Source organism: Cryptomeria japonica, chromosome 3 (assembly GCF_030272615.1).
Source record: "Cryptomeria japonica chromosome 3, Sugi_1.0, whole genome shotgun sequence".
NCBI lineage: Eukaryota > Viridiplantae > Streptophyta > Pinopsida > Cupressales > Cupressaceae > Cryptomeria > Cryptomeria japonica.
The window spans coordinates 592,409,152-592,437,061 of NC_081407.1; the positions used below are offsets into that span (position 1 = coordinate 592,409,152).

The following is a 27,910-nucleotide window of genomic DNA, read 5'->3' on the forward strand; positions in this document are numbered from 1 at the left end:
AAAATACAACTTGCTGATTCTGAAATCAAAATTCATATTATTTACTACTTTATATATTTGGAAATGCATTGAAATTATATGATGGATAGGAACTGGTCGACTTGGGTAGTAGTTCTATTTTCTTTTTGAGTCTCTATGTGGTTATGTGTTCTTCTACAAGAGAAGTGGTTATTATTTTGCATTTGAGGCAGAGTTGCTCATATCAAAGGAATATATGAAATATGAAAGTGGTTTGAAGATAGTCAGTCAAGAATTGATTGAGGTTTAAGTGTATTTTTTTGAGTTTGTGCTAAATCTGAAGTTGGTGCTTCTTGGGGAGTAGGTGCTCTCAGTGACTTGGTGCTCACTCTTGTATTTTGGTTTGGTGCCCATTTTGTTAATGAAAGATTTTGTGTGCTTTGGTTTTTTACCCGAAAGGGTTTTCCATGAGAAAATTTGGTGTCTGCATTTTGTTGTTTGCTCTTCTATGTTTTATGTGGTTTCATGCAGTTAAAAATTTAAAATATTGATTCACCCCCTGCACCCCCCCGCCACCCCCCTCCTTGACTCAATATTTTTTGTGTGCTTTTCAATTGGTATTATAGTAGGGTGCCTACAGAAATAGAGCTTAAACGCTTGAAGGTTGGTCCTGATTGTACACATGAGTGCTCCTGAAGGTATTGCTACAAATAGAACACCCTTATTTGATGGCTCCAACTATGTATTCCGGAGTGTGCGAATGCAAGCTTATCTGATGTCTCTTGGTTTTGATGTTTAGAATAGTGTGGTGATTGGTTACATAATTCCTTCAAATCCTCTAACGGATGTTGATGGGAAGAAGGGTTTTGAAAACAATGCAAAAGCCATGAATGCAATCTTATGTGGTTTGTCTGAGAAAGAGTTTGTAAAAGTTATGCATTGTGATACAACTCATGACATTTGGGAGAAACTTCAAAAAACATATGAAGGAGATGACAAGTTTAAGAAAGCAAAACTTCAGACTTAGAATTTTTTTTTAGTCTCAAGATGTGAAATATCTGAAAACAAGGAATATTTTGCTGTCCAAACTGTATGTTATGCTGTTCTGAAGTTGGTGTGTTATGCTGACAGAGTTTTCAGTTTGTAATGAAGACCATCATGCATGAATATTTCATGAATAATCAACTACTAAATGACTCTCCTTGATCGATAATTATCTAGAGATGCATAAGCAACTATCTATTGATGATATACCCGAGTCTAGGGTCCAAAATCAAAATAAACAACAAACTGTCATTATGACAAACAATTGTCATACATCCTCAGAAAAGTTTATGGATAAGATGCAATCAATACTCCTTCAATCCTTATTCATATGATGACCCAATGAAACATTACAATGACAGTGATATCATCATACACATTGGCTGATTTCAATTGACCATTTTCAGACTTCTGAAGACAAATGACAGTCCTAAACTTATGCACACAAACTGAGAATTACAATGTAGTTTTATTTGCAAATGAACCTGGGATAAGGCACCTTGAAGAAGCAAGCAATATTGTGAGTGAGGGAGCCTCAAATATACCAATTCGGCCTTCTACACAAATCGCCCCTGCTGCTGCAACTGAAGTCTGATCCAATGGTGATTTGGGTGGCTGCAAGTCCTCTATTCTCCTTCAAAAATAATCGCTCTTCCTCAATTAGAGCGCTGTCCTTACTGATGGATTTGGAAGCCAATTTGGGGAGATATAAGCAAAATCGATGGTTCACAGCTGATTGGTTCAATTACTGATTCAAACTGATAGAAGCCTAATTCCTCCACAAAATCTTCTTAAATTGTCACAAGAAGAATCGCTTTTGGCCTCCAATAATATCATTGTCCTCCAACTTCGTATTTGATGCTTCAATGATGAGAAGTGAGCAAAATCGTGGACCTGGGTTTGGCAGCTCGAATTTACTTCAGACCTGGAATATGACCAGCAAGCTCACAATACACTCCCAATACTCCTCCAATAGGATCGGCTACCCTTACTAATCAAATTCGATATGCAAAGGACTCTAGATCTGCCAACCTGAAAATTCAATGAAATTATTCATTCACCATGGCATATAGCAAAACTCGTTTAGCACACTTAGGAAGACTGATATGTCTCCCTCTCACAATCGCAACCCCTTGGAAGATCTCTCACCTCCTCAGTTATGCTAACCATCGGGAGTTTTCATTCCCAAATGATTGTCTACAGAAAACCCTTCGGTTCCACAAGTCTACACAAGAAGAGATATTCAACAACTCATGATCAACCATGAATCACCTTACTCTATTTATTCTTTTCATATCCAATCATGTGATTCCTTCTAGAAGATTCTCTTCACACTTTATTATTATTTTATTACACATTATTTTAATTGCACTTTTAAAATATTATTACATTATAATTAAAGTGCACACATTTCATGATACGTGTAATCTCCTTATTTTGCCATAGAATCAAGTAGACATGAAATGTGAAGTCGCGAATCATTGTAAATTGACTCCCTAATCAATCCTCTTGGCCTATGAGAGTCAGGTGATAGGCCAATCCTGAGAATATCTGAGGACTAATGAGAAGGGGACATTACAAGATGCAGGAAGAGGAAAACATTTCTGCTTCTTGTCCTCATTTTTGTTTTCAAGAATGGACCATTACATAAAAATTTTGTCATTTTTTTTTTTACTCTATGGCACACTTCCCGAGGAAGAATTTTGCTTCGCCCTTGGGCTGGCTTAATCCTCAGTCCATCCTCAAACCACGTTTCAAATTTCATCGCATTCCGGGTTCGTTTGCTGTCTTTCCTTAAATTTCAGGTTTTTTCTCCCTGATTGCAGGTGGGAAATTTTCCTTAGGTTGCAAGTTTTAATGTTTTCCTTTGTTTTAGTCTTTGGAAATTTTTTGCTAATTACAAGTGCGCTTTATTAAAAAAAAATCTTTTAACTTACTTTTTATTTCCCTTTGATGTTTTTTGGTTTTTTAAGTCATAATAGGGATTTTTTGGATAAGTTACAAGTTAATTTTAAATTGTAAATTTAAAAAGTTACTTGTAATTCTTTTATAAAGTTCCTATTTTAGTGTTTTTAATTGTAATGGGGATTTTATTCCCCTATTACATGTATTAAGCTATTAAAACTTTTTGAGGGGATTTTATTTTCCCCTTACAAGTTATTATAACTTGTATTTCTCTCTCAAAAACCTGATTTTGCGTAGAATGCAAAATAAAGTGACATTTTAAACTTGCAATTGAGACTTAAAAACCCGATTTGCTCCATAAGTGAAAATAAAGTGTCATTTTAAACTTGCAACGTGGTCTCAAAAACCCGATTTTGCCTTGTGCAAAATAAAGTGACATTTTTAAACTTGTAAAATGAAAAGAAACCCGATTTTCATTCTTACATGCAAAATAAAACTTGTTGCATTCTTCCAAGAACCCGACCAGCATTGTTGAAGGATTTGGTTGACATGTTCCACCTATTTTTGTGGAGAAATCTTAGGAGGAGGAAGGCGTTTTGGTTTCCTTGCTGTTTTCATGTATATTGAAACTCTTTTCACGCCATTTGGTGTATTCATTTGCTGGTTTGAAGACGAGTTTCCAGCAATACATGTTTGCCAAAACACCAAGATTTTGTCCTCCAAAATGCCACGAATCTCTTCTCTCCCATATCGTTTTGCTTTCTCAACCCAAGGCGTTGAGATTTAAGGGAGATTTGACCAATTCTTTTTCGACTTTGCAAGGCGTTTTTGCTCCAACAGACGTTTTTCAAAAACGTTGCTAGGGTTTTCAAGTTCGATTTGTTGCTTATTTAAAGGATTGTCTTCTTCATTCAAAGATAGTTTCATTTTTTGAAGAGGCATTTTGGATTGAAGCAAGGTATGTTTTTTTTTCTTCTTGTTTCATTTTCTTGTTGTCTTGTCTTTCCATTCTAGTTGTAAATTTGTATATATGTTGGTTTTGCCCTAAAATCGGTTTGTGAGAGAGATTTTCCCCTTTGCAAAGCAATTTGTGAATTGTATTGTTCTTCCCCATTTTCCCTCCTTACTTGTATTCATGATTTTAAATCCCGATTACAAGTTGGATGAAAATAATTGATCTTCCCTTATGGTTATAAGACTTTAACCATCTTTTGTTGAAATTCCAAGTTGCAAAGATGAAAAACACCCATTCTTCCAAAATCGGGTTTTAAGAATTGGATTGCATGTTGAAAGTTTTTCCCATTTTCTTAAAAATTACATTCCCAAAATCTTCCCATTTTTATCCATACTCATTGCCTATATCTGCACGTTATATTCACGTCATTTCCCACAAGTCCAAATCTCATTTTTCACTCATTTCTCCATTTTCCGTTTTACAAGTATACTTGCATTCAGGTTTTAAAAATCCGATTGCATTTTCGTTCTTCCCCACTTGTGTACTTGTAAAACTTTCCCCAAGATCCCAAATTGGTCAAAGTCAAATTTCCAGTATTCCCATTTATTTCCCATCTTTCTCTCACAAAGTTGTGAAGTGCAAGGGTTGGAGTTCTTCCCAGTTGAAGAAGGAAAAATGTTAGTTGTAGCTGATTATGATGTTGCCTTAACACTTTTAAGTCTTCATCGCAGTATACCAAGTTGTCCTTCAATGTCAGATCTACCATCGTCTCCCATTCCCAAGAAGATGAAGTATAAATATGACAAGTACCAGAATGAAGTTTCACCTTCACAAGTTTCCTCTCCTTTGGATCACATCAAGGATACGGAGATAGGGCATGTGGACATGTCAGAATTCATTAAGAGGGTGGAGGATCCGCAGGATAGTAATATGCAGCGGTTGTTAGACAACCACATTCATTATGCATCTTCTTTTCCAGTGGCTGCCCTAGAACTTGAATTTGTTCTCGCATGCGCTCATTACTTTGACAAGGAGACGAGAACCATTAGAAATGATGATGGTGAGGCAATAATCTGCCTTGATGCGGATACTATTGAGAAAGTCTTTAGAATACCACCAACACCTGTTTATATGTAAATTTCAAAGGATAGTGTAGCTGAGTACTATGTCAAGAGGGAAAAGGACTGCAAACGCCAGATTAACAGGTGGATTCATGAGCCATGAGCTGCCTTCACGAGGTGGGCTAAGTTGTACCATTGTGACTTCAAGTGGGAAATTGGAGACATCAGTACTCTCCTCAGCAGGATGATGGGTCTTGAACACTCTAATGTTTTTGAACCCTGGATTATCAGTTTACCATGTTCATAAGGTAGTCCCATCATATATCATGGGGAGAGATTATTAGTGATGCTTTGTGTGAACAACTTGCAGCAGTCCCTACTACCATGACTTTTTACATGAATTCATACTTAGTGTATTTGGCAGCATCACTCAGACATTTCCTTGGTCTTTCTACCAAGTGTGATTGCTCGCTTATACCTGTGGGGTAATATTATGATCAGCTGTTTTTGAGACCGAGTAGATTACATTTCAGAAGGGTTCAAGATGCATTCTTTGGTTACTTCATGTGCCAGTTTGACAAGACTCTAAAGAACAGAAGGGTGTCAGATGAAGCATGGGAAAGAGTGAATGAGTATGGGTGCTTGTTTCTTCAATTCCCGACTTTCACTTATGTAAGAGTCAGATGCTACAGTGGGTAGCCATACATGCTTCCTAGATACCCGACCGATAAGATCATTCTTATGGAGTTGGGAAGACAAATCATGGTTGTGCACGGTCATCAATCTGTCAAACATAAGGTTGGAATGGGGATGTCGACAACAAACCCATTAAAGATTGGCCGATATTCTCTTGTCACATCTGTCAAAGCCAAAGCTATGGAGACTGAGATGCAGGAGATTAACCTCAAAAGGTTTAAATCAAGGGCAAATTTTGAATAATGGGGTATGAAGGAAAAGATCAAAAGTCCTTCGTACATGTGCATCGTATTGAGGATATCTGGGTAGATCTCCATACAGAAATGGAGGTTCTCAAGATGGATTACTGCAGGCTTACTGTTGAGCAGGTTATTGATTTGAATCCGGTGGACATTCCGCAAGGGATGATTGATGATGAGAATGTGCTTGATCTAGAGTACGTCTCACAGAGGGTTGATGAAGCCCCACTTCCTTTAATCTAGTGGTCACATAAAGAATGCACTTCCATTCTTGAGAGATTTCAGCCCATCTTAGCTAAATCCAACACTTGGCTCAAAGGTAACGGTGTTAGGCTCATCAAGATCAAGCTTGGAAAAGAAGATGATTCTATGAGGCCTCTTGGACGTAAGTTTGAGATTTAGATTGACAACAAGGAAGGTGCATCATCTTCAGGCACGAGGATCAAATTGCGGGTTAGTTGGGCAATGGTGCTTCCTCTTGAGGAGGCGACAGTTCGTGGGAAAGAAAAGTCCTGGATTCACATTCATGTGATTGATCCTGATGATCTAGAGGAAGGACAACAATCAGATGATGCTCCTAAGTCACTAGCTTCGGAGTCACCTCATGAGATTCCCTCCTTAGTTTCCATGGAGTTGCCTCTATCTCCTCCTGACATGATTGTTGGTTGAAAATTTTGTACACTTGGGGAAATATACAAAATTGTGGTTTCAACCACAGCACACGAGTAAAAACTCTCCTAATTAAGGGAAGGCTCCCCCTATCTAACTACAACTTGGAAAATAAAATTGGATGGGACAGCAATCTTTCTTCTTTTTTCAAGAAAGACAATATCCTTTTTCTCTTCCCAGAAAAGGATAGCGATTGAATAACAGCAGTAACCACTTTCAAGTAAAATGAGAGAAAGGAAGTGAAGTTTCCTGAAAGCTCAAAGACTCCCGTCACTTCCTTCGGGACGGGACAGCAATATCAAGCTCAAAGACTTGACTATTGGAAGTCCTATCTACCCTTTGCTATACTAAATTTTACAACGAATAAAAGATAACAGCTCAAAGAATGGAATAATCTATTCTTTTAACACACGGACAAGAACTAATGCAAGCTCAAAGACTTGCTGCTATTTCTTATCAAACAGTAATTTTCCTCAAGAATAGACGCAAGCTCAAAGACTTGCTCCTCCTTCTAGAGATTTTCCTATTTTAATTAATCTTCTCTACTTGCAGCTCAAAGACTTCAAATCAGATTGGACTAAGCTCCTTTAGAAACACTTGGCATAGAAGAAATAAAAGATTCAAACTCAAACATGTAGCTCAAAGACTCAAAACTTGAGTAGTCCTTCTTTATGATTTCTTCAAAAACTTTCAATCCACATACATAAGCTCAAAAACTTCTTGCTGTAAATTTGGCAGAGTTTTTGCTTGCTTTCCAAAAGATATATTTACAATGGACCTCTCCAGTATTTATAGAAGAGGAGCCTTGAGAAAAAGGTGGGAGGATCCTAACTAACTTGAGAGATTCTCTCAACCACCAAGACTCCTTCAATAAATAACTGAGACTTCATTAATTAACTAAGAGTTACTCTAACTAACTAAGACTTATTCCAACTACAGTCCTAATCGGACATAACTTGTAGTTGCCTTACATGTAATTACAAAAGTACAAGTAATGTGTAACTTGTATTTTACAAAAATTACTTTTACATGTAACTTGTCAAAACGAAATTACAACTAAAGATTACAAAAGAGAGAAAATTCAACTAAGTGTTGAAAAACACTTAGGTTGCCTTTTGTGAAGACATGAATCCTTGAAATTTCCGGATGCTCGCTTGTAGTTCCTCGGGATTCGGTTCATGAGTGTTCTTAGCAACTACCATAGTCTTCACAATAGTGTCGTGACAGCGGAGGAGCGCGGAATTGTCTCTATCCAGGATGGACTGGATCTCATGCAAAAAGGCTTGATGTTTCATCAATGCTTGAATTGAAACTGCCGAGAATTGTTCACTCCTCCATTCACCATGAATCCTCATCTGTAAGTCCGCAAGAACTTCTTCTTCTGGAATTAGCTCTCCATCCTGACTTACTATATTGCAAGAGGCCCTTTCACAATGTGAGACAATACCTTGATAAACTTCATTCCGGAATCTCCTTGCATCACTGATCTCTTCGATGAGGGACTTAAGAACAAGGGTTTTGTTTTCCATGAGTTCCTCAAATTCCAAGTACATGACCCTGGAAGAGATGATGGCGTGCTCCTGCAAAATACTCAGATGTTGTTGGGGCATGGTACGCCAGATTGCCAGACTTTTCTCAACACTTTCCAGATTCTTTTTGAAAGTGTTAGAAGTCTGATCCAATTTCTCCTCAATGGTTTCCAGCTTAGACATTATTTGAAAAATGTCTTTTATCACTTGCACGCATTGATCATGAAGGTGATCAATCCAGGAATCCAGTGCTTGTACTTTTTGAGCAGCCCTTTCTACTCCACGAATCGATTCTTGGGAACCGGAAGAACCTATGGAGTTACTCCCTTCAGCAGCAGGTTTTGTGATTTTATTGATGGCTGCCATGAGCTGTCGGTTTTCTTCTTCTAGCTTGTCTTTCTTTGCAAGAAGATCGTCACACCTTTGCACTAGTGAAGCAACAGAAAAATGAGCATCATGTTTAATGACTTCATGTGTTTGCTTGCCCAATTCTACCCTTGTAACCTTATAATCAGCAGCTGACATTTCATCAAGTGGTTTATCTGCAATAGGTTCCACAATTTCAGCTACTTTCATCTTGTTGCTATCAACAGTTACCCTGGAAATAGTCTTCGCCTTCTTAGCAACTTTGGATCTGGACTGTTTGAGTTGCTGGTAGTCGAAGGCATCAGGTGAGATCTCTTGCTTCTTTCTTTTCGGGGTGAAAGAACTAAGCCATGGAGGCAAAGTCATCAACTCACTTCCTGTAACAGCTGTAGGCAAAGGAGAAGCAGTTTCTGTTTGAATCACTATGGTCACCCTGGGAGGAATATCTGTTTGAATAGCGACTATGTTTTGCTCAGTTACCAACGGACATGAAGATTGCCTCATGAATTCTTCAAAACCAGAAGTGGAAGTATCAATTTCTGATAACTGAATGCAAGTGGGATTATCTTCAGGAACTTCCAACACACTTTCTCGTTGTTGCTCAGGAGAAGGCCCGTATGCTGAAATGGGAACTGCATTCTGAGGAGACTCATCAATGAGCAAATCAGGAGGAGAAAGAGGCGTCTCAATAGAAACTGGAGGAATGACCTCATGAGGCGTGTCTGAAACTGGAGACTTACGCGCATCATCAGATTGCTGCCCCTCTTCTGGATTATCCAGATCGATCACCCGAACATGGAACCGTGATTTCTCCTTCCCACGAGTAGTTGTCTCCTCAGGAGGAAGCATGACTGCACGACTAACTCGTAACTTGATCCTTGTGCTTGAAGATGAAGCACCCTCCTTATTATCAATGTGAATCTCAGACTTTCGTCCAAGAGGCCCTGTAGAATCATCTTCTTTACCAACCTTGATTTTGATAAGTCTAACAGCATTGCTTTTCAACCATGCGTTAGTGTTGGCCAAGATAGGCTGAAATCTGTCAAAAATGGAGACGCACTCTTTATGTGACCATTGGATCAAAGGAAGTGGAGCTTCCTCAACCCTCCGTGAAGTGTATTCAGGATCAAGTATACGCCCATCATCAATCATCCCTTGTGGGATATCTGCCAAGTTCAAGTCAACAATTTGCTCAACAGTGAGCCTGCAGTAATCCATCTTCAGGACTTCAGCTTCTGTGCGGAGATCTGCCCAGATGTCTTCAATACGATGAACATGTACAAAGGATTTCTTGATCTTTTCCTTCATACCTCTATAATCAAAATCAGCTCTAGGTTTGAACCTCTTAAGCTTGATTTCCTGCAATTCAACCTCCATGGCCTTAGCCTTCACAGATGTGACAAGGGAGTATCGACCAATTTTCAACGGATTTGTGCTGGAGATCCCCATTCCAACCTTGTGTCTAGCAGACTGAAGAGTATGAACAGCCATAATCTGTCAACCCAACTCCATAAGAATTATCCTATCGGTCGGGTATCTTGGTAGCATGTATGGTTGTCCATCATAGCACCCAATCCTCATGTAGGTGAAGGTGGGAAATTGCAGGAATAAGCACCCATACTCAGATACCTTGACCCATGCCTCATCTGATACTCGTTTATTTCTGAGATCCATGTCGAACTGACACAAAAAATATCCAAAGAATGCGTCTTGGACTCTTCTGAAATGTAGTCTGCTAGGTTTCAAAGGCAGCTGGTCATAATATTCCCAAACTGGTATGAGAGAGCGATCACCCTTGGTAGAAAGACCTGGAAAGTGTCTAAGTGATGCTGCTAAATATACCAAATAAGAATTCATAAAGAAGGTCATAGTGGTAGGAACCGCTGCAAGTTGTTCGCACAAAGCATCGCTGATGATTTCACCCCATGAAATGTGATGCGACTGCCGTATGAACATGATGAATTGATACATCCATGGCTCAAAGACATTAGAGTGCTCAAGGCCTAACATTCTGCTGAGAAGAGTGATGGTGTCCCCTATCTCCCACTTGAAATCACAACGGTACAACTTTGCCCATCTTGAGAAGGAAGGACGTGGCTCATGAATCCACCTATTGATGTGGCGCTTGCAATCTTTTTCTCTTTTCACATAATACTCTGCTGCACTTTCTTTGGTGATTTCCATATAAACAGGTGCAGGAGGTATTTTGAAGACCTTCTCGATTGTATCCGCATCAAGACGAATTATGGCTTCACCATCATCATTTTTTATGACTCTTGACTCTTTGTCAAAATGATGGGCGCATGCAAGAACAAATTCAGGTTCTAGGGCAGCCACTGGGAAAGAAGACGCATGATGGATATGGCTGTCCAACAGCCGCTGCAAGTTGTTATCCTGTGGATCTTCTACCCTGTGAATGAATTCTGCCATATCAACATGCCCTATTTCTGTGTCCCTGATGCGATCCAATGGAGAGGATACCTGGGAAGGTGTAACCTCATTCTGGTATTTGTCATATTTGTATTTCATTTTCTTTGGAGTTGGCGATGCTGGCAAATCTGACATTGATTGCGAACTTGGAATGCTGTGATGAAGACTTAAAAGGGTTAAGGCCACATCATAATTAGCTGCAAATATCATTCTTTCTTTTTTCAAATGGGTAAAACTTTGATCTCTGAATTTCACGGTTTTGTGAGAAGAAGAGAGAAGACATGTAGAAATGGGAAAATCTTGACTTTGACCAATTTCGGATCTTGGGGGAATTTTCGCAAGTATACAAGTTGGAAAGTACATACATGCAATCGGGATTTTAAAACCCGAATACAAGTATACTTGTAAATTCGAAAATGGAGAAACGGATGAAAAATGGGATTTTGACTTGTGGGAAATGATGGAAATGGAAAGTGCGGATATGGGGAACGTGAATGGATAGAAATGGGAATATCCGGGATAGTCATTTTCATGAAAATGGGAAGATCTTTTCAACATGTAATCCGGTTTTCAAAACACGAATTTGCAAGAGAGAGGTATTTCACATTTTTCAAGCTTGGAAATTTAACCAAAAATGATTAAATTTCTCAACCGTAGGGGAAGAACAAGAATTTCCAGCGAACTTGTAATCGAGATTAAAAATCCCGAATACAAGCTAAGATGGAATTTTGAGAAGAATAATGCAATTTAACAATTGCATTTCAAAGGGAAGATTTGTTTTATGAAAACCAATTTTAAGGGAAGAACAACACATGTGAAGAATGTAATTAATAACGAAAAATGAAGAAAACATGAAAATAAAAAGAAGAGAAGAAAGGAAGAACATACCTTGATTGGAAAATCAAAATGCTTCTCCAACAATGCAATACTTCTTGAGATGAAGAAGCAAAACTGAACTTTTAAACCCTTATCACGTTTTTGTGAAAATGCCCCCAAAAATGGTAGCAATCTTAAACTTGCAAGAGTAAAATGCCAATGAAAGTGTTCATTTCAAGTTTGTTGAAGCAAAACGATCAAGGTATTTGCTAAAGCAAAAACACCAAAGGTGTTTGAAGAGGTATCAATGCCAAAGGATTTAAAACGCAGCCAAGAGAGTCACGTTTTTGTGAAAAACGTGGTATTCATTACACATTACACATTCAATGCACCATTAAATGGTGCGAAACTTCTCTTACCCTCCACGCCTTAGGAAGAAAGATCAAAACGATCTAGGAGTGTGCGAAATTTTAATGATTCAACCCCTCAAAACGTGGCATTAATGATTCACGTTAGGAAAAAACGTGGTTGCTGTTTTTAGGGTAAAAACCAGCGAATTTGTCCTTGGAATGGCATGATAGATGTCCAAAAATGCAAGAAGATAGGATGCAAACCCAAAACGCCTCATTCATCCAACGATTCATCCATGAATTTCGCTTTGAAAAAGTCCAAAATCGCTTCCCTCTTGCATTTCGGGTTTTGAAAAACAAATGACAAGTTCGATTTCTTCAAAAGGAAGCAAATCGGGTTTTAGATATAAAATGACAAGTTCGATTTGCACTTTTCCCTCTTTCATGCTTAAAATCGGGTTTTGGATATAAAACAACAAGTTTAAAATTTCACCTTTTCACTCATTAAGCCAAAATCGGGTTTTTTTGGACAAATGACATGTTTAAAAATTGTCAAAAATGAACTTTATGTTAAAATCGGGTTTTAAAAGACAAACTGCAAGTTTAAAAATACTTGTAAGGGGGAAATAAAATCCCTACAACAAGTATTAAACACTTGCACACATGTAATGGGGATTTAAAATCCCTATTACATGTAAAACCCATTAAAGTAGGGGTTTTTTGGACAAACTGCAAGTTTACTTGCAGTTGAGCTAAAAAACCCCTATTTTAACTAAAAATGACCAAAAAACAACAAAAAGATAAAAACATTAAATGGGAAACTTAAAAGAAATTACAAGTGACATATTTGAAATAAAAAATGCACATGTAAGTGATCAAAAATTCCCCTACAAAGACCACAACAATGAATATCATTAAAACTTGCAGTTTGAAGAAAATTCTCCACCTGCAGTCTGGGTTTTAAAACCCGAAATTGAAGGAAAGGCATGGCAAACGAACCCAGAATTGGACGAAATTTGAAACGTAGTTCGAGAATGGACTGAGGATTAAGCCAGTCCAAGGATTAGTCAAAATTTCGCCTCGGGAAGCGTGCCATAGAGTAATAATTTTTATTTTTCATAAAAATTCCATCGTAGTGGTCCTTCATTTTTGGAAACAAAAATGAGGACAACAATGATAGTGGAGGAGTCTCCTCAGAATGTTGTTCCTATTTCAGCAGTTGAGCCACCTCTTGATCATCAATAAGAGAGTTTGCTGGAAATCCCCGAGGATACTCCTGCATGTTTCCATTTGTCAGAGATTGATACCTCTACTTCTGGCTTTGACGAATTTATGAGACAATCTTCATGCCCTTTTGTTACCGAGCAAACCATGGTCACCATCCAAACAGATACTCTTCCTAGGGTGACCATAGATGTTCAACCAGAAACCGCTTCTCGTTTGCCTTCAGCAGCTACTAGAGGAGAACTAGTCGTTTTTCCTCCATGGCTTACTTCTTTCACCCTAAAGAGGAAGAAGAAGGAAATCTCTCCTGATGTCTTTGATTATCAGCAACTCAAGTAGTCTAGGCCCAAGGTTGCTAAAAAAGCCAAGACAATCTCAAGAGTAACTGTTGACAGCAACAAGATGAAAGTGACAGAAATTGTTGAGCCCCTTGTGGATAAGCCACGTGAGGAAATGGAAGCTGCTGATTACAAGGATAGAATTGGGTAAACGAACGCATGAAGTGGTCAAGCATGATGGCCAACATTCCGTAGCTTCATGAGTACAACGGTATGATGAACTTCTAGCAAAGAAAGACAAGCTAGAAGAGGAGAATAGGCAACTTGTTGTAGCTGTTCATAAAATTACAAAACCTGCTGGTGAAGGGAGTAATCCTACAAGTTCTTCCGGTTCACAAGAATCAATTCGGGGAGTTGAAAGAGCTACTCAGAAAGTACAAGTGTTGGATTCTTGGGTGGATCAACTTCATGATCTGTGTCTACAAGTGCTGAAAAACATTTTCCAAATGATGTCTAAATTGGAGACCATTGAAGAAAAACCGAATCATACGTCCAAGACTTTCAAATAGGATTTGGAAAGGATTGAAGGTAGCTTGACAATTTGATGCACAATGCCTCGACAACAGTTGAGTGTTCTTCAGGAGCATGCCATTATTCCTTCCAGGGTCATGTACTTGGAATTTGAAGAACTTCTGGAGAATAAAGCCAGTGTTCTCAAATCCCTCATTGAGGAGATTGATGATGCAATGAGATTGCGAGTTGAAGTATTCCAAGGTGTTGTTTTTCATTGTGAGAAGGCTTCTTGCAATATAATGAGTCAAAATGGAGAGTCGATACCAGAAGAAGAAGTGCGCGCGGATCTACAGATGAGGATTCATAATTAGTGGAGGAGAGAACAATTTTCAGCTGCCTCAATTTAGGTTTTGATGAAACATCAAATCTTTTTGCACGAAATCCAGTCCACTTTGGAGAAGAACGACTCTATGCTTCTTCGATGCCATGACACCATCGTGAAGACCATGGTTGTTGCCAAGAACACCCACAAACCGAATCCTGCTAAGCTATGAATGATCATCCAGAAGTTTGAAGGATTCATGTCTTCACATGTTGTAGCTTGTGTTTTTTAACACTTAGTTGCGTTTTTTCCAAAATTGTAATCTCTTAGTTGTAGTTTTTCTTTTGACAAGTTTCTTGTAAAAACTTTTGGAAAATTGCAAGTCAAGTCTTTACTTGCACTTTTGTAATTACATGTAAAGCAACTACAAGCTGTGTTCATTTAGGACTGTAGTTGGAATAAGTCATAGTTAGTTATTGAATAAGTCTTGGTGGTTGAGAGAATCTCTCAAGTTAGGTAGGATCCTCCCACGTTTTTCTCAAGACTCCTCTTCTATAAATGCTTGAGGGGTCTATGGTAATCTTTATCTTCTAGAAAAGCAAGCAAAAACTCTGCGAAATTCACAGCAAAGAAGTCTTTGAGCTTTCATGTGTGAATTCAAGAATTGAAAGAAATAGAAGAAAATTGCTCAAGCTTTGAGTCTTTGTGCTACATTCTTGAGTTTGTGTTCCATATTATCTTTCTTGCAAGTGTTTTTTTGAGAGCTTAATCGAATTTGATTTGCAGTCTTTTTGCTGCAAGTATTGGAGGTTAATATAAATTAGAGTAAATATTCTTTTGAGAGGAGCTGTAAGACTTTGTGCTTGCACTTGTTCTTAAGAGAGTTTAGAAGCAAATTTTGTAAGAAATAGCTGTGAGTCTTTGAGCTTGTACTACTTCTTACTATAGAAAAGAATAAGGTATTTCAGTCTTTATGCTGATATAATTTGTTCTAAATATCATTAATATAGAAAAAGGGTAGATAGGACTTCACATAATCAAGGCTTTGAGCTTGATATTGTTGTTCCGTCCCGAAGGAAGTGACAGAATCTTTGAGCTTTTAAGAAACTTCATTTCCTTTCTCTCATTTCATTTCACAAGTTGTTGTTGCTGTTTTATGTTAAATTGCTCACACTTTTTTGTGAAGAGAAAAGGATATTGCCTTTCTTGAAAGAAGAAAAAAGACTACTGTCCCATCCTATTTTAATTTTAAGTTGTAGATAGATAGGGGGGAGCCTTCCCTTAATTAGGAGAGTTTTACTCTACACTGTGGGTGAAACCACAATTTTGTATATTTCTCCAAGTGTACAAAATTTTCAACCAACATTGCTTATTTTCTGCGAGTAGATGAAGTTGTTAACTCTATGAAGGGTTTAGGAGAAAAGGTTGAGGAGTCCATTGTAGTCCAGAAAAATATAAGGTCTTTTTGTGTTTTGATGTGAAGGTTTCAGCGATTGAAGAGATGAAAAAACTTGAGAAGTTGACTGTTGATAAGCTTCATAGTATTCTGACAGTGTATGAGATGATGACAAACTCCGACTCTTCATCAAAAAGAGAGGCAACCTTCAAAGCTTCAAAGAAAGGAAAAGACAAGGAGTGTGTATCTAGTGAAAGTTTTTGATAAAGAATTTGATTCTAATGAAGCACACTTTATGAGGAATTTGAAGAAAGGTTTTGATAAATATAAAGGCAAGTTGCCTTTCAAATGTTTTAACTGTGGTTAGGTAGGACATTTTGCAGCTAAATGTCCATATGAAAGAAATGAGGATAGCAACTATAAAAATAAGCCTAAGTTCAACAAGAAAAAGTAAAAGGGAAAAGAGAAGAAGTCTTAGAAATACAAAAAGAGTCTCTATTCAAAAGAAGAAAGTTGTACTTCCAATGTTAGTGATGAAGAGTCATTCAAATGAAGAAATATTGTTCATGGCCATAGAAGTACAAGTTGAAAATCAAGAAGATCATGATTATTTTGATAAAGAAGAAGGAGAAGTAGATTTTGAAGAAGAGCTAATAAGTGCTCTTAGTGAAATCAAGAGACTTAGAAAGAAAAATCAGAACTTGAAGCTGCTGTTACAAGAAGGGAATGAGGAAAAGACCAAGAGTCAAGACATCTCAAGCTCTTGAAGAAGCAGAAAAAATGATAGGTGATTTGAAGTTTCAAGTTGAAGAAGCAAAGAAAATAGAAGAAGAAATTAGAAATCAGCTTAAGCTCAAGGAAGAAAACTGTGAAAGACTTGAAGCTGAAATTGTTTCACTTAGAAAGTTAGATAAATCTTCGACATAGTTGAATCATTAGAAGATAGATCAGAAAAGTTCCATGTCTTTGGACTCACAAAAATAGTCTACTAAGAAAGGTGGAGTTGGCATTGAAGGTCAGAGTTCTAAGTCTACAAAAGATGAACAGCAGAAGATCAATGGTGACATCATAAAGGATTCATCATCAAAAGTCAGAAATAATACTTTCAGGAGGCCTCCTATCTCAAAGCTAGCACATATGACCAGGTTTTACAGTTCTTTCTTTTATGGTTATTGTCTCTTGCAATTATTTTGGACACAAGGTGATCGACTATAGAATGTTTACAAGAAATAACTTCAGATTTATGAGTAAGAACTCTTTTGCTCCTCCAAGGAACTACAATGTTATATGTTATATATTATATATGTAATAACTTTGGTCACATTGCAAAAGTTTGTAAAAGTGGTATGGCATATTCCTCTAAGGAGAACAAGAAGGTTGAGAAAGAGGACAAGGAAAAGGAGGTTACTAAGGTTTGGAGGAAGAAGGAGATAGAAGTTTTAGAAGAATCATTGATTTTGCTAACCACCTCTCATGCACAAAAGGGAAAAGGCATATGGTATATTGACAGTGGCTGTTCTAGGCATATGACTGGAGACAAGAGCAAGTTTATCACTCTCAAAAACACTAATGGAGGTAAGGTAAGATTTGGTGGTAATACATCTACAAAAATTAAAGATACAAGTACACTAGTTTTGGATGGTTGTGAGACAAAAGTTGAGAATGTCTTATATGTAGAAGGCTTGAAACAAGATCTATTAGTGTGAGTCAATTGTGTGATCAAGGACATAGTTTAATTTAATTCAGATTGTTGTGAAATTAGAAAAGATGTTAAACATGTTGTTGATGCAAGTAGGGTTGCTAACAATCTATACATTGTTGATGATATGAAAAGAGAGAAGTTGGGAGTGATTTCACTCCATCATTGAATTGTTGTTTGGACTCAGGGGGAGTTTTTATTGTCATATTCTATTAACCCCATTTCAGTTATGTAGTTTGGTTTTAGTCATTGATGTCACAGGTGGAGTAGTAAGTCAGAGGGAGCAATATTATTTTAGAGCAGTGTTAGTTTCAGCTTGGTTTCAAATAGAGTTGCCATCAATGACAAATGGGTGATTGTTGGATATTTTTTCATTGATGTCAAAGGATGATGATCAAGGTTGTCTAGCAATTATTTGGTTGAGCTACTTGGCTGCTTGGTTGAGCTACTTGGTAGCTAGGTTGAGATACTTGGTTGCTTGGTTGAGTTGCCTGGTTGTGTGTTTGAGCTATGTGGTTGTAGCTTGAGTTAGCTGCTTGTCTCGGTCATCTTCTTGTTGTTAGCTTCTCTTGCCAAGTCAGATCATTGACCATGTCACCGTTTGAAGGCACAATTACCCTATGTATGGGCTGCAATATTTTTTTCGGAAATGGCAGCTAAATCTTGTATGTTCTCATCTAATATATTCTCAGTTTTTTTTAGGTGTCAGAAATTAAAGCCTGACAGGTTGTGGCTGAGACAAAATTCATTTATCCTTTTGTCCTATTCTTGGCTGACGTTTTTTCCTTGGCTGGACAAAGAAGTCGTGGTTTTGTTACGGATCCGTTATATTATATGTTGCATAGCATATGAAAAGGTGGGTGCTAAATTAAGAACCTTTTTAATATAATGAGGAATTTAATTTTAATTCAGCCATTTGTCTTTCTTGGTTAGTGGATATGTTCGGTTTGTGATCATTGTGGAGAGTATAGGCATGCTATAATATTGAAGGGGTTTAGAATATCGACAGTGACTTGAACTTTTGTGGTGGATAAAATATAAAAATGATATTGTCCTCTCTATGTTTTTTGGCAGGCCACTAATGTTATCAATATGATATTCCTTCTATTGTGCATGTAATCTCCTGAAGCGCATGCAATGTTACGGTGAAGCAGAGTGGGGTGTATTGTTTCGTCTTTCAGCTTTAATAAATCAAACAAAATTTCCTTTCTGGGAGAATATGTGGTATTATAGCTTAAAGGTTATCGCAGTGGTGACTTCTTTTGACCAGTGTGTTTATATGTTTATATATATATATATATTTTGAAATTAGAATTCATTTTATTTACTGCTATATATATTTGGAAATGCATTGAAATTATATGATGGATAGGAGCTGGTCGACTTCGGTGGAAGTTCTATTTTCTTTTCAAGTCTTTGTGTGATTATGTGTTCTTCTACAAGACAAGTGGTTATTACTTTGCATTTGAGATAGAGTTGCTCATATCAAAGGAATCTATGAAGTGTGAAAGTGGTTTGAATGGAGATATTTGATGTCAAGGCATGAAGATAATCAGTCAAGCATTAATTGAGGTTTATGTGCATTTTATTGAGTTTGTGCTCACTCTGAAGTTGGTGCTTTAGTTGGACGAATTGGTGCTTCTAGGGGAGTAGTTGCTCTTAGTGAGTTGGTGCTCACTCTGTATTTTGGGTTGGTGCCCATTTTGTTAATGAAAGCTTTTGTGTGCCATGGTTTTTTACTAGAAAGGGTTTTCTACGAGAAAATTTGGGGTCTGCATCTTGTTGTTTGCTCTACTATGTTTCATGTGGTTTCATGTAGTTAAGAATTCAAAATACTCATCAACCACCCAATTCATTAATTGAATATGCTCATTACGTTAATGATTTGTTACTTGTATATGATTAATAAGGACTTGACTATGCATGTGCAATTAAGATCTCATTCATATAAGTTTTTCTAACAATAAAACTTCACTAAGTACATAGATTGCATCCCATATCAGGGATAGCATGTATCTCATTCTTTTCTTGGTATTGTGATTTGACATGCTTGCAAATATTTTGCGTGAACTCAATTTTCTTGGCATTCTCTTGTGATTGTCTTCATAATGTACCCCCATTTAGATGAGTTTTGGTTTTCTTCTATCCGTACATTAAGCTATTAACTTACCAAGTAGTTAAATTAACCAAAGTTTATCCTATGGCATTCCTTTAAATTAATCTTAATTTGAATAATCAATAAACAACTAAAAATTTGCATCGTAGTTGACACCTGTATGTGAAACTTTTCTTATCATCACATTCTACACATACAAAAAACAGCATCGAGAGACATGACATCACGGTCTTATAGTTGGAACTTCAACCATATTATTTAGAAACTTATTTTTTGTTTTATTGAAGATAATTATGATCTCTCCCAAGATTTTTTTTATGGTGTTAAAAGAGTACGTTTTACTGATTTTGGATATATATGAAATTGCAAGCAATATTTAGCTGAAACATGCATATTGTATTGTTTATAGTTACTGGGTGATTGGACAAATCATCAATGGCGTTCTTAATTTGAAGGAAGGTCATTCGATTTTTGAAAGTGAATCTGATTTTGTAGAACACATAGTTGAGGTATGCTTTTATATAGAGATCTTTTGACTTGTTAAGATTTTCTTTTCCCATATTTAATGGCTGCCAACCCATTATGGTCAAAGCTGGCATCCAAAGCTAATTGGCAGATAGTAAAAAGCTTTTGTTTCCTTTTCTGATATTCTTATCCTACCTTCATGCATTGAGGAAATTTCTTACAATGTTGCAGAATCATGTTTCCATATGGAAGACCTCTACATTTATGATTTATTTGATTGAAAAACATGAAGCATTACTATTTCGTGCATAAAGTTATTGGCTACTATTATTTTGCCCCAAATCTCTTAAATGGTATCAGAGCATATTATAGTAATTGTGTGATGTCCCCGTCTTTATATTATGGGGACATAATTGGTAAAAAAATGATTGTTATTAACAATGAGCAAATACACTCAATAAAAAGATTTACAAAATGTACAAAATAGCAAGTTTCTAAAAAGAAACTACGAATAAGATCAGAAAGATCTTATTAGAAATATTTACATAAAATTACATAATTGAGCACTAAATAAATCATAAAGTATTATTCTAATACCCTCCCTTAATGCTCAATCTATCAACTACACCAATAGACCCCCTGAATTTTACAAACTTATTTGGACTGAGGGGCTTGGTGAGAATATTTGTTGGCTGCTCTGCTATAGGAACATACAACAACTAAATGGATCCGTCTTCAACCAACTGTCGAATGTAATGACAATGAAGCTCTACATGTTTGGTTCTTTCATGGAAGACTGGATTCTTGGCAAGTTTGAGAACTCCCTGATTGTCAGAGAACAAGGGAGTCAGACTTGCTTGAGATATTTGCATATCTGCAAGCATTCAACGAAGCCAAATTGCCTCACAAGCTGCCTTAACTGCTCCCCGATATTCTTCTTCTGTCGAGGAGAGAGCCACTGCCTGTTGCTTCTTACTAGTCCAAGTGATTGCACCAGATCCCAAACTGAACACATATTTAGAGGTTGACTTCCTGTCATCAACCGAACTTGCCCAATCTGAATCTATGAACCCACTGAGTCTTAAGAAGTCCATAATCAGAGGTGCCTTTCACATAACGCAGCACACGCTTCCCTTCTACCCAATGATCAGCCTTGGGGGCTGTTATGAAGCGTGAAATGTAGCTCACTGCAAAACTAAGATCAGGTCTAGTAGCAGTAAGATAGATGAGACTGCCCACTAGTTGCTTGAATTGTGGTTCATCTACAAGAGGATAATCAGACTTGGCTGACAACTTCAAGCCAGTCTCCATAGGTGTGGAAGCAGGTTTGCAATCCTTCATTTGAAACCTGTCAAGCAAGTTCTTGGCATACTTAGACTGAGAAAAAAAAATGCTACCATTAGTCTGCCAAACCTCCACACCCAAACAATAATGGAGAAGCCCCAAATTTGTCATATCAAAATCCTGGCACAGATCCTGTTTGATTTTTGCAATCAAATGTGCTGAACTGCCAGTAATGATTAAGTCATCCACATAGACAACAAGAAAGAGAATATCATCACCAAAGTGTTTGATATAAAGATTACTGTCAGAAGGGCAACGGTGAAAACCATGAGCAACCAAGTACTGATCAATCTTAATGTACCACGCTTTCATAGATGTGACAAGGGAATACCGGCAGTTCAGTCTCCATGGCTTTAGCTTTCATAGATGTGACAAGGGAATACCGGCAGTTCAGTCTCCATGGCTTTAGCTTTCATAGATGTGACAAGGGAATACCGGCAGTTTAGTCTCCATGGCTTTAGCTTTCATAGATGTGACAAGGGAATACCGGCCAATTTTCAATGGATTTGTGGTAGAGATCTCCATTCCAACCTTGTGTCTAGCAGACTAAAAAGTGTGGACAGCCATGATCTGTCTTCCCAACTCCATAAGAATGATCTTATCAGCTGGGTATCTAGGAAGCATATATGGCTGATCACCATAGCATCCAATTCTCATATAGGTGAAGGTGGGAAACTGCAGAAACAAACATCCATACTCGCACACCTTTTCCCATGCCTCATCTGATACTCTCTTGTTTCTGAGAGTTCTATCAAACTGACACATGAAATATCTGAAGAAAGCATCTTGGACTCTTCTGAAATGCAGTCTGCTGGGTCTCAACGGCAACTGGTCATAATATTCCCAAACTGGTATAAGTGAGCGATCACCCTTGGTAGAAAGACCTGGAAAATGTTTAAGTGATGTTGCCAAATATACCAAATATGAATTCATGAAGAAGGTCATGCTGGTAGGAACTGCTGCAAGTTGTTTGCACAAGGCATCGCTGATGACTTCTCCCCATGAAATATGATGAGACTGCCTTATGAACATGATGAACTAGTACATCCATGGCTCAAAGACATTGGAATGCTCAAGGCTCATTATCCTACTGAGAAGAGTTATGGTGTCTCCTATCTTCCATTTGAAATCGCAGCGGTACAACTTCGCCCACCTTGAGAAGGAGGCTTATGGCTCTTGGATCCACCTATTGATATGTCGCTTGCAATCTTTTTCCCTTTTCACGTAATACTCTGCTGCACTTTCTTTGGAGATTTCCATGTAAACAGGTGCAAGAGGTATTCTGAAGACCTTCTCGATCGTATCTGCATCAAGACGGATTATAGCTTTGCCATCATCATTTTTGATGACTCTTGTCTCTTTATCAAAATGATGGGCGCAGGCAAGAATAAATTCAGGTTCTAAGGCAACCATCGGGAAAGATGATGCATGGTTGATATGGCTGTCCAACAGCCGCTGCATGTTATTATCTTGTGGATCTTCCGCCCTATTAACAAATTCCGATATATCCACGTGCCCTATTTCCGTATCTCTGATACGATCCAAAGGGGAAGAAACTTGGGAAGGTGCAACCTTGTTCTAATATTTGTCATATTTGTATTTCATCTTCTTTGAAGCTGGAGATGCCGACAAATCTGACATTGATTGTGAACCTGGAATACTGTGATGAAGACTTAAAAGAGTTAAGGCAACATCATAGTCAGCTGCAAATATCATTCTTCCTTCTCCAAATGTGAAAAACTTCGATTGTTGAACTTCACGATTTTGTGAGAGGAAGAGGGGAAATATATGGAAATGGGAAAATCTTGACTTTGACCAATTTCGGATCTTGGGGAAATTTTCACAAGTATACAAGTTGGAAATAACATACATGCAATCGGGGTTTTAAAACCCAAATGTAAGTACACTTATAAATTTGCAAATGGAGAAATGGATGGAAAATGAGAATTTGACTTGCAGAAAATGATGGAAATGGAATGTACGGATATGGGAAACATGAATAGATAGAAATGAGAAAATCCGGGAATGTCATTTTCATGAAAATGGGAAGAACTTTTCAACATGTAATCCGGTTTTTAAAACCCGAATTTGAAAGGGAGGGGTATCTCACACTTTTCAGCTTGAAATTTTAGCCAAAAATGGTTAAATTCCTTAACCGTAAGAGAAGAACAAGAATTTCCAGCGAACTTGTAATTGAGATTAAAAATCCCGAATACAAATAAAGAGAGAATTTAGGGAAGAAAAATGCAATTAAAAAATTGCATACCAAGGGGAACATCTCTCTCACAAAAACCAATTTTTGGGGGAAGAACAACATATTTCCAAAGATGCAACTAAGAAAACAAGAAAATACTAAAATGAAGGAAAGAAAGAAAAGAGAACAAAAAATGAAAAACGTGGCAGCAAATGCATGAGAATTCAAACAAATAAAGCTCCAATCTCTACGCCTAGGTAGGAGAGTTCAAATCAATTTAGAAGATTGCAGCTTCATGAAGTTTTAATCCCCCAAAATGTGGCATTTTGGAAACACGTGGTTGCTGATTTGGAGCAAAAAACCAGTAAATGCAACCTCCATATGGCATGACAAGTGGTTTCAAACGCATAAGAATAGGGTAGAAACCAAAACGCCTCTCCTTCCTAGAAACTCTCCCCAAAACTCGATTGAAATCTTTAACAATTTTGCTTCCAACTGAAAATCGGGTTTTTGGGAGACAAGTTCGAATTTGCACAAGTGAAAATCGGGTTTTAGAGAAGATATGACAAGTTTTGATTTCACTTTTTCCCTTACAAAGCCAAAATCGGGTTTTTTTAGCCAAATAGCAAGTTTTATTTTTCACTTTTTCACTTACAAAGCCAAAATCGGGTTTTTTGGAACAAACTGCAAGTTTAAAATTGTCAATAATGCACTTTATGTGTAAAATCGGGTTTTTGGGAGAGAGATGCAAGTTTTAATTACTTGTAAAGGGGAAATAAAATCCCTACAACAAGTTAGAATTGCTTGCACACATGCAATGGGGGTTTAAAATCCCCATTACATGTTAAAACCATTAAAGTAGGGGTTTTTGGAGAGAACTACAAGTTTACTTGTAATTTAACTAAAAAATCCCTATTTTAACTAAACAAGACCAAAAACAATAAAAATAATAAAAACAACAAAGGGAAATTTAAAACAAATTACAAGTATTCATCTTTTAATAAAAGTGCACATGTAATAAGCCAAAAATTCCCCTACAACAACCAAAACAATGGATATTATTAAAACTTGCAGTATGAAGAAAATTCTCCACTTGGAATCGGGATTTTAAAACCCAAAATTGAAGGAAAGACATAGCAAACGAACCCAGAATTTGATGAAATTCGAAACGTAGTTTGAGGATGGACTAGGGATTAAGCCAGTCCAAAGATTAGTCGAAATTATGCCTCGGGAAGCGTGCCACAGAATAATTTTTTTCATTTTTTTCACAAAATTTTTATGTAACGGTCCTTCATTTTTGCAAACAAAAATGAGGACAACAAATTCTCTTGCAATTGATTTATTTGTTAATTGTTCCCTTATTTCTTGAGAATATACATAAAGGGACATTACAAATCGCCCTTAGATTCCTCCTATATGTTAAATTTGGACCAGAATTAAAAATCACAGAGGTACAGAACAATCTTTCTGATATTATTGTTCTAATTCAGAATTCTGAATATATCAATTGTGCTGAAGATATCGATTATTATAATCGATATATTTCTTCAAAGTGTTTAAACTGATTGATTAAGTTTTCAGATTGAATATATGTACAGCATGAATATCACATGGATAATATGTTAGTGCACAGCATGTATTACATGAACCACACAACAGAAGTATCAGTCACGGCATATCATTCATTGACCATCGTATGGATATGAATAGAATATATCTTCTCACGGATAATGCGAATGTGCACCGCAATCTCTTCACAGACAATACACGTATATGTACACAGAATTCTCGATGGGTATTACATGCAAATGTGCAGTATAATCTACGACAACCCACACAGTAGATAGATATCAATAATATCACACGAATGAGTATAGCAAGCTATATAAGGGGATTTGCAGAATAAGAACAGCCTGTGTCTCCTTTCTATCTATTCCACGAGTATCATATACAGCAGATACTACATACGTATACACCATCTTCTCTCACCGATCAATCTCACCTATGCTCCTTCACGATCAAAGGAATGAAATACCCGATCAGGAGACATGAAGGGACACGACTTCAATCAGGTGACATAGACAAACAAAAGGGTGGGATTATTAACAGCCCCGATAAATAGTTATTAATTATTCGTTTAATAAATGGATGCTAACAAAAGAGAATCATACGTGGAATTGTTAGCAAGTAGTTTAGTAAATAGATAAAGAAATCACATATATACACAGCAGCGATATCTCCTGCTCTTACAATAACATCGACACTAAAATTGTGGGCCTGGTTCTAAGGAAAATCATGTCTGCCTGATAGAAGGAAATTTCACCAGATCTGGTGCATGCATGCCACCGGCTTCAAGGAATCATATTTGAATGCATCCATGGTGTTTAGCTTGGCATGCTACACAATGGAGGTGTTGCATGCAGGGGTTAAAATAGACAGTGCATTGATAATCAATTATCTTCTATTAGTTTGTGATATTGTTGCAAATTAAATATTATATAAAGAAAGGAAACTATAGCGCATTTCATCATGGCTCGACTTCAATCAATATCGAAAATATTTTATTGTAGTTTAATTTTCAAAGAATCAAAATTGCCAACCAATAGTTTAGAAACCAATAGTGCAGAGAGAAGGCAACTGATTTCAGTGTCAATATTAAAGAGAACATATTTCTAATGTCTAACATGAATAATTTCAAAGATATTTGGAGGGAAAGCTGATTTGAAGGGTAAAGACAAGCTGGGAACAAGTGTAGGTCAATCCATGTGTGACAACCATATTTGCATAGTGGTATGAAAAACTGTCCTCTCTGCAAATATATAGTGGATCAAGATGAACCCCGCCATCTCATGGTGGAAGCCATTCATATTCCTTTTGGCATGTAAAGGAGCCGTGATTGCCCACATGCTGATCAACATTGCAAACCACGACGCTCTTGGGAGTAGATACCAAAGACATTGATTTCAAAGTTATTTGCTTAACAATTAGGCACTGCAGCCTAGTTGTCAAAGTCACTAGACAGATATTTCATTGATTGTGTTGGGGCCGTAAAGAAAGCCTACGTGAAATTCTGTATAGCTAAAGCAGATCGTGATATTTGTCTTTGGTCTGTCCTTAGACCAACAAAGTCCTAGGATCGATTTATAATTGAGCCACCGATAAGAAAGGATCTGAAAGATAAAGAGTAGATTGTGGAAGAGTTGAAGAGATTGCTTGAATAGATCAAATGATTGCAACTTTTATGAAGTCGCTATTTAAAGGAAAAGTGGGTTAATAGCTTCTAATTAATTTTTTAATAATTTTGATTTGTTATTGTCTATTGTCTCAAAATGTTTTATTGGTTTTGCATAGAGATATTTGTATTAGATTCTAAAAGTTCAGTAAAAGATATAGTGTGTTATCAAAGTCAAGGTGTATAATTTTGTTTAGAATAGAGTCTATTTCTTAAGTCTTATATCAAAATGTAAAAGTGTCAAATTATAAAAAATAAACATTGCTTCAATTGGAAGCACATTGTCACTTGTACACGATGTCCTCTCTTTAGTCATCATTCTATCAACCTCAACTTCAACTTAGTGATCTACATAGTTATAGTTCATAGCCTCACTCAGACTTGAAGGTGTTAATGGCGGGGAACACCCAAGCTCTACTGCTATTGAAGTCACAAAAATTGACTCAAACAAACTATAGCGTTTGGAGTCATAAGTTCCTCACGATTTGTGAATATAGGAATCTCGCAAAAATTCTGCAAAAAAAAGAGAAGACACCAAAGACCAATGTTGCAGATTATGATAGGCATCATAATGAACCCTTGTTGATTTTAAAGTTGTCCATTGGAGATGACTTGATTCTAGAAGTTTGCAATGAGGAATCTGTTGCAGATTTGTGGACCAAGTTGTGAGATAAGTACTAGGCTTCAGAAGCAAGCAAATCATTGTTTTTGAACAATCAGCTATTCTCCTCTCAGTTTCAGGAAGGAGGTTTAGTTTTAGACTAATTCATGTGTCTTAAGGATGTACATGATCATTTAGTGTCTATGAAGAAAGAGATAGACGATGAAGATATGGTTAGCATAGTATTGAGAGGGTTGCTAGCATCTTATGGAGCTTTTGTTGAGTCATTGTACTTGATTGCAGAAACTTAGACACTTGGCTTTGACAAGGTATCATCTTTACTTCAGCAAAAGGAAAGAAGACAGATGCAAGTTGAAGGTTTTCATTCACAAGACACAAAAAGCACTTTTGCAGCTCAATTTAGGGGACACCAATTCAACAGAGAGGCGTCAACTAGAGTCAACACATCAATGGTAAAGGTAGAGTCATCATCCAAATATCGTCATGC

At 37.1% G+C, this 27,910-nt stretch overlaps 1 protein-coding gene across 3 annotated transcripts in view; it reads left to right on the forward strand.

The window, feature by feature from the left end:
• LOC131078618 (uncharacterized) overlaps nt 1-27,910 on the forward strand; it is a 299,838-nt gene that overhangs the window by 93,285 nt on the left and 178,643 nt on the right. For all 3 annotated transcript variants that reach the window (XM_058016364.2, XM_058016365.2, XM_058016363.2), the window contains exon 5: nt 19,976-20,075. In XM_058016364.2, the coding sequence (XP_057872347.2) occupies nt 19,976-20,075 (100 nt within the window). The remainder of the gene's footprint in view (nt 1-19,975; nt 20,076-27,910) is intronic.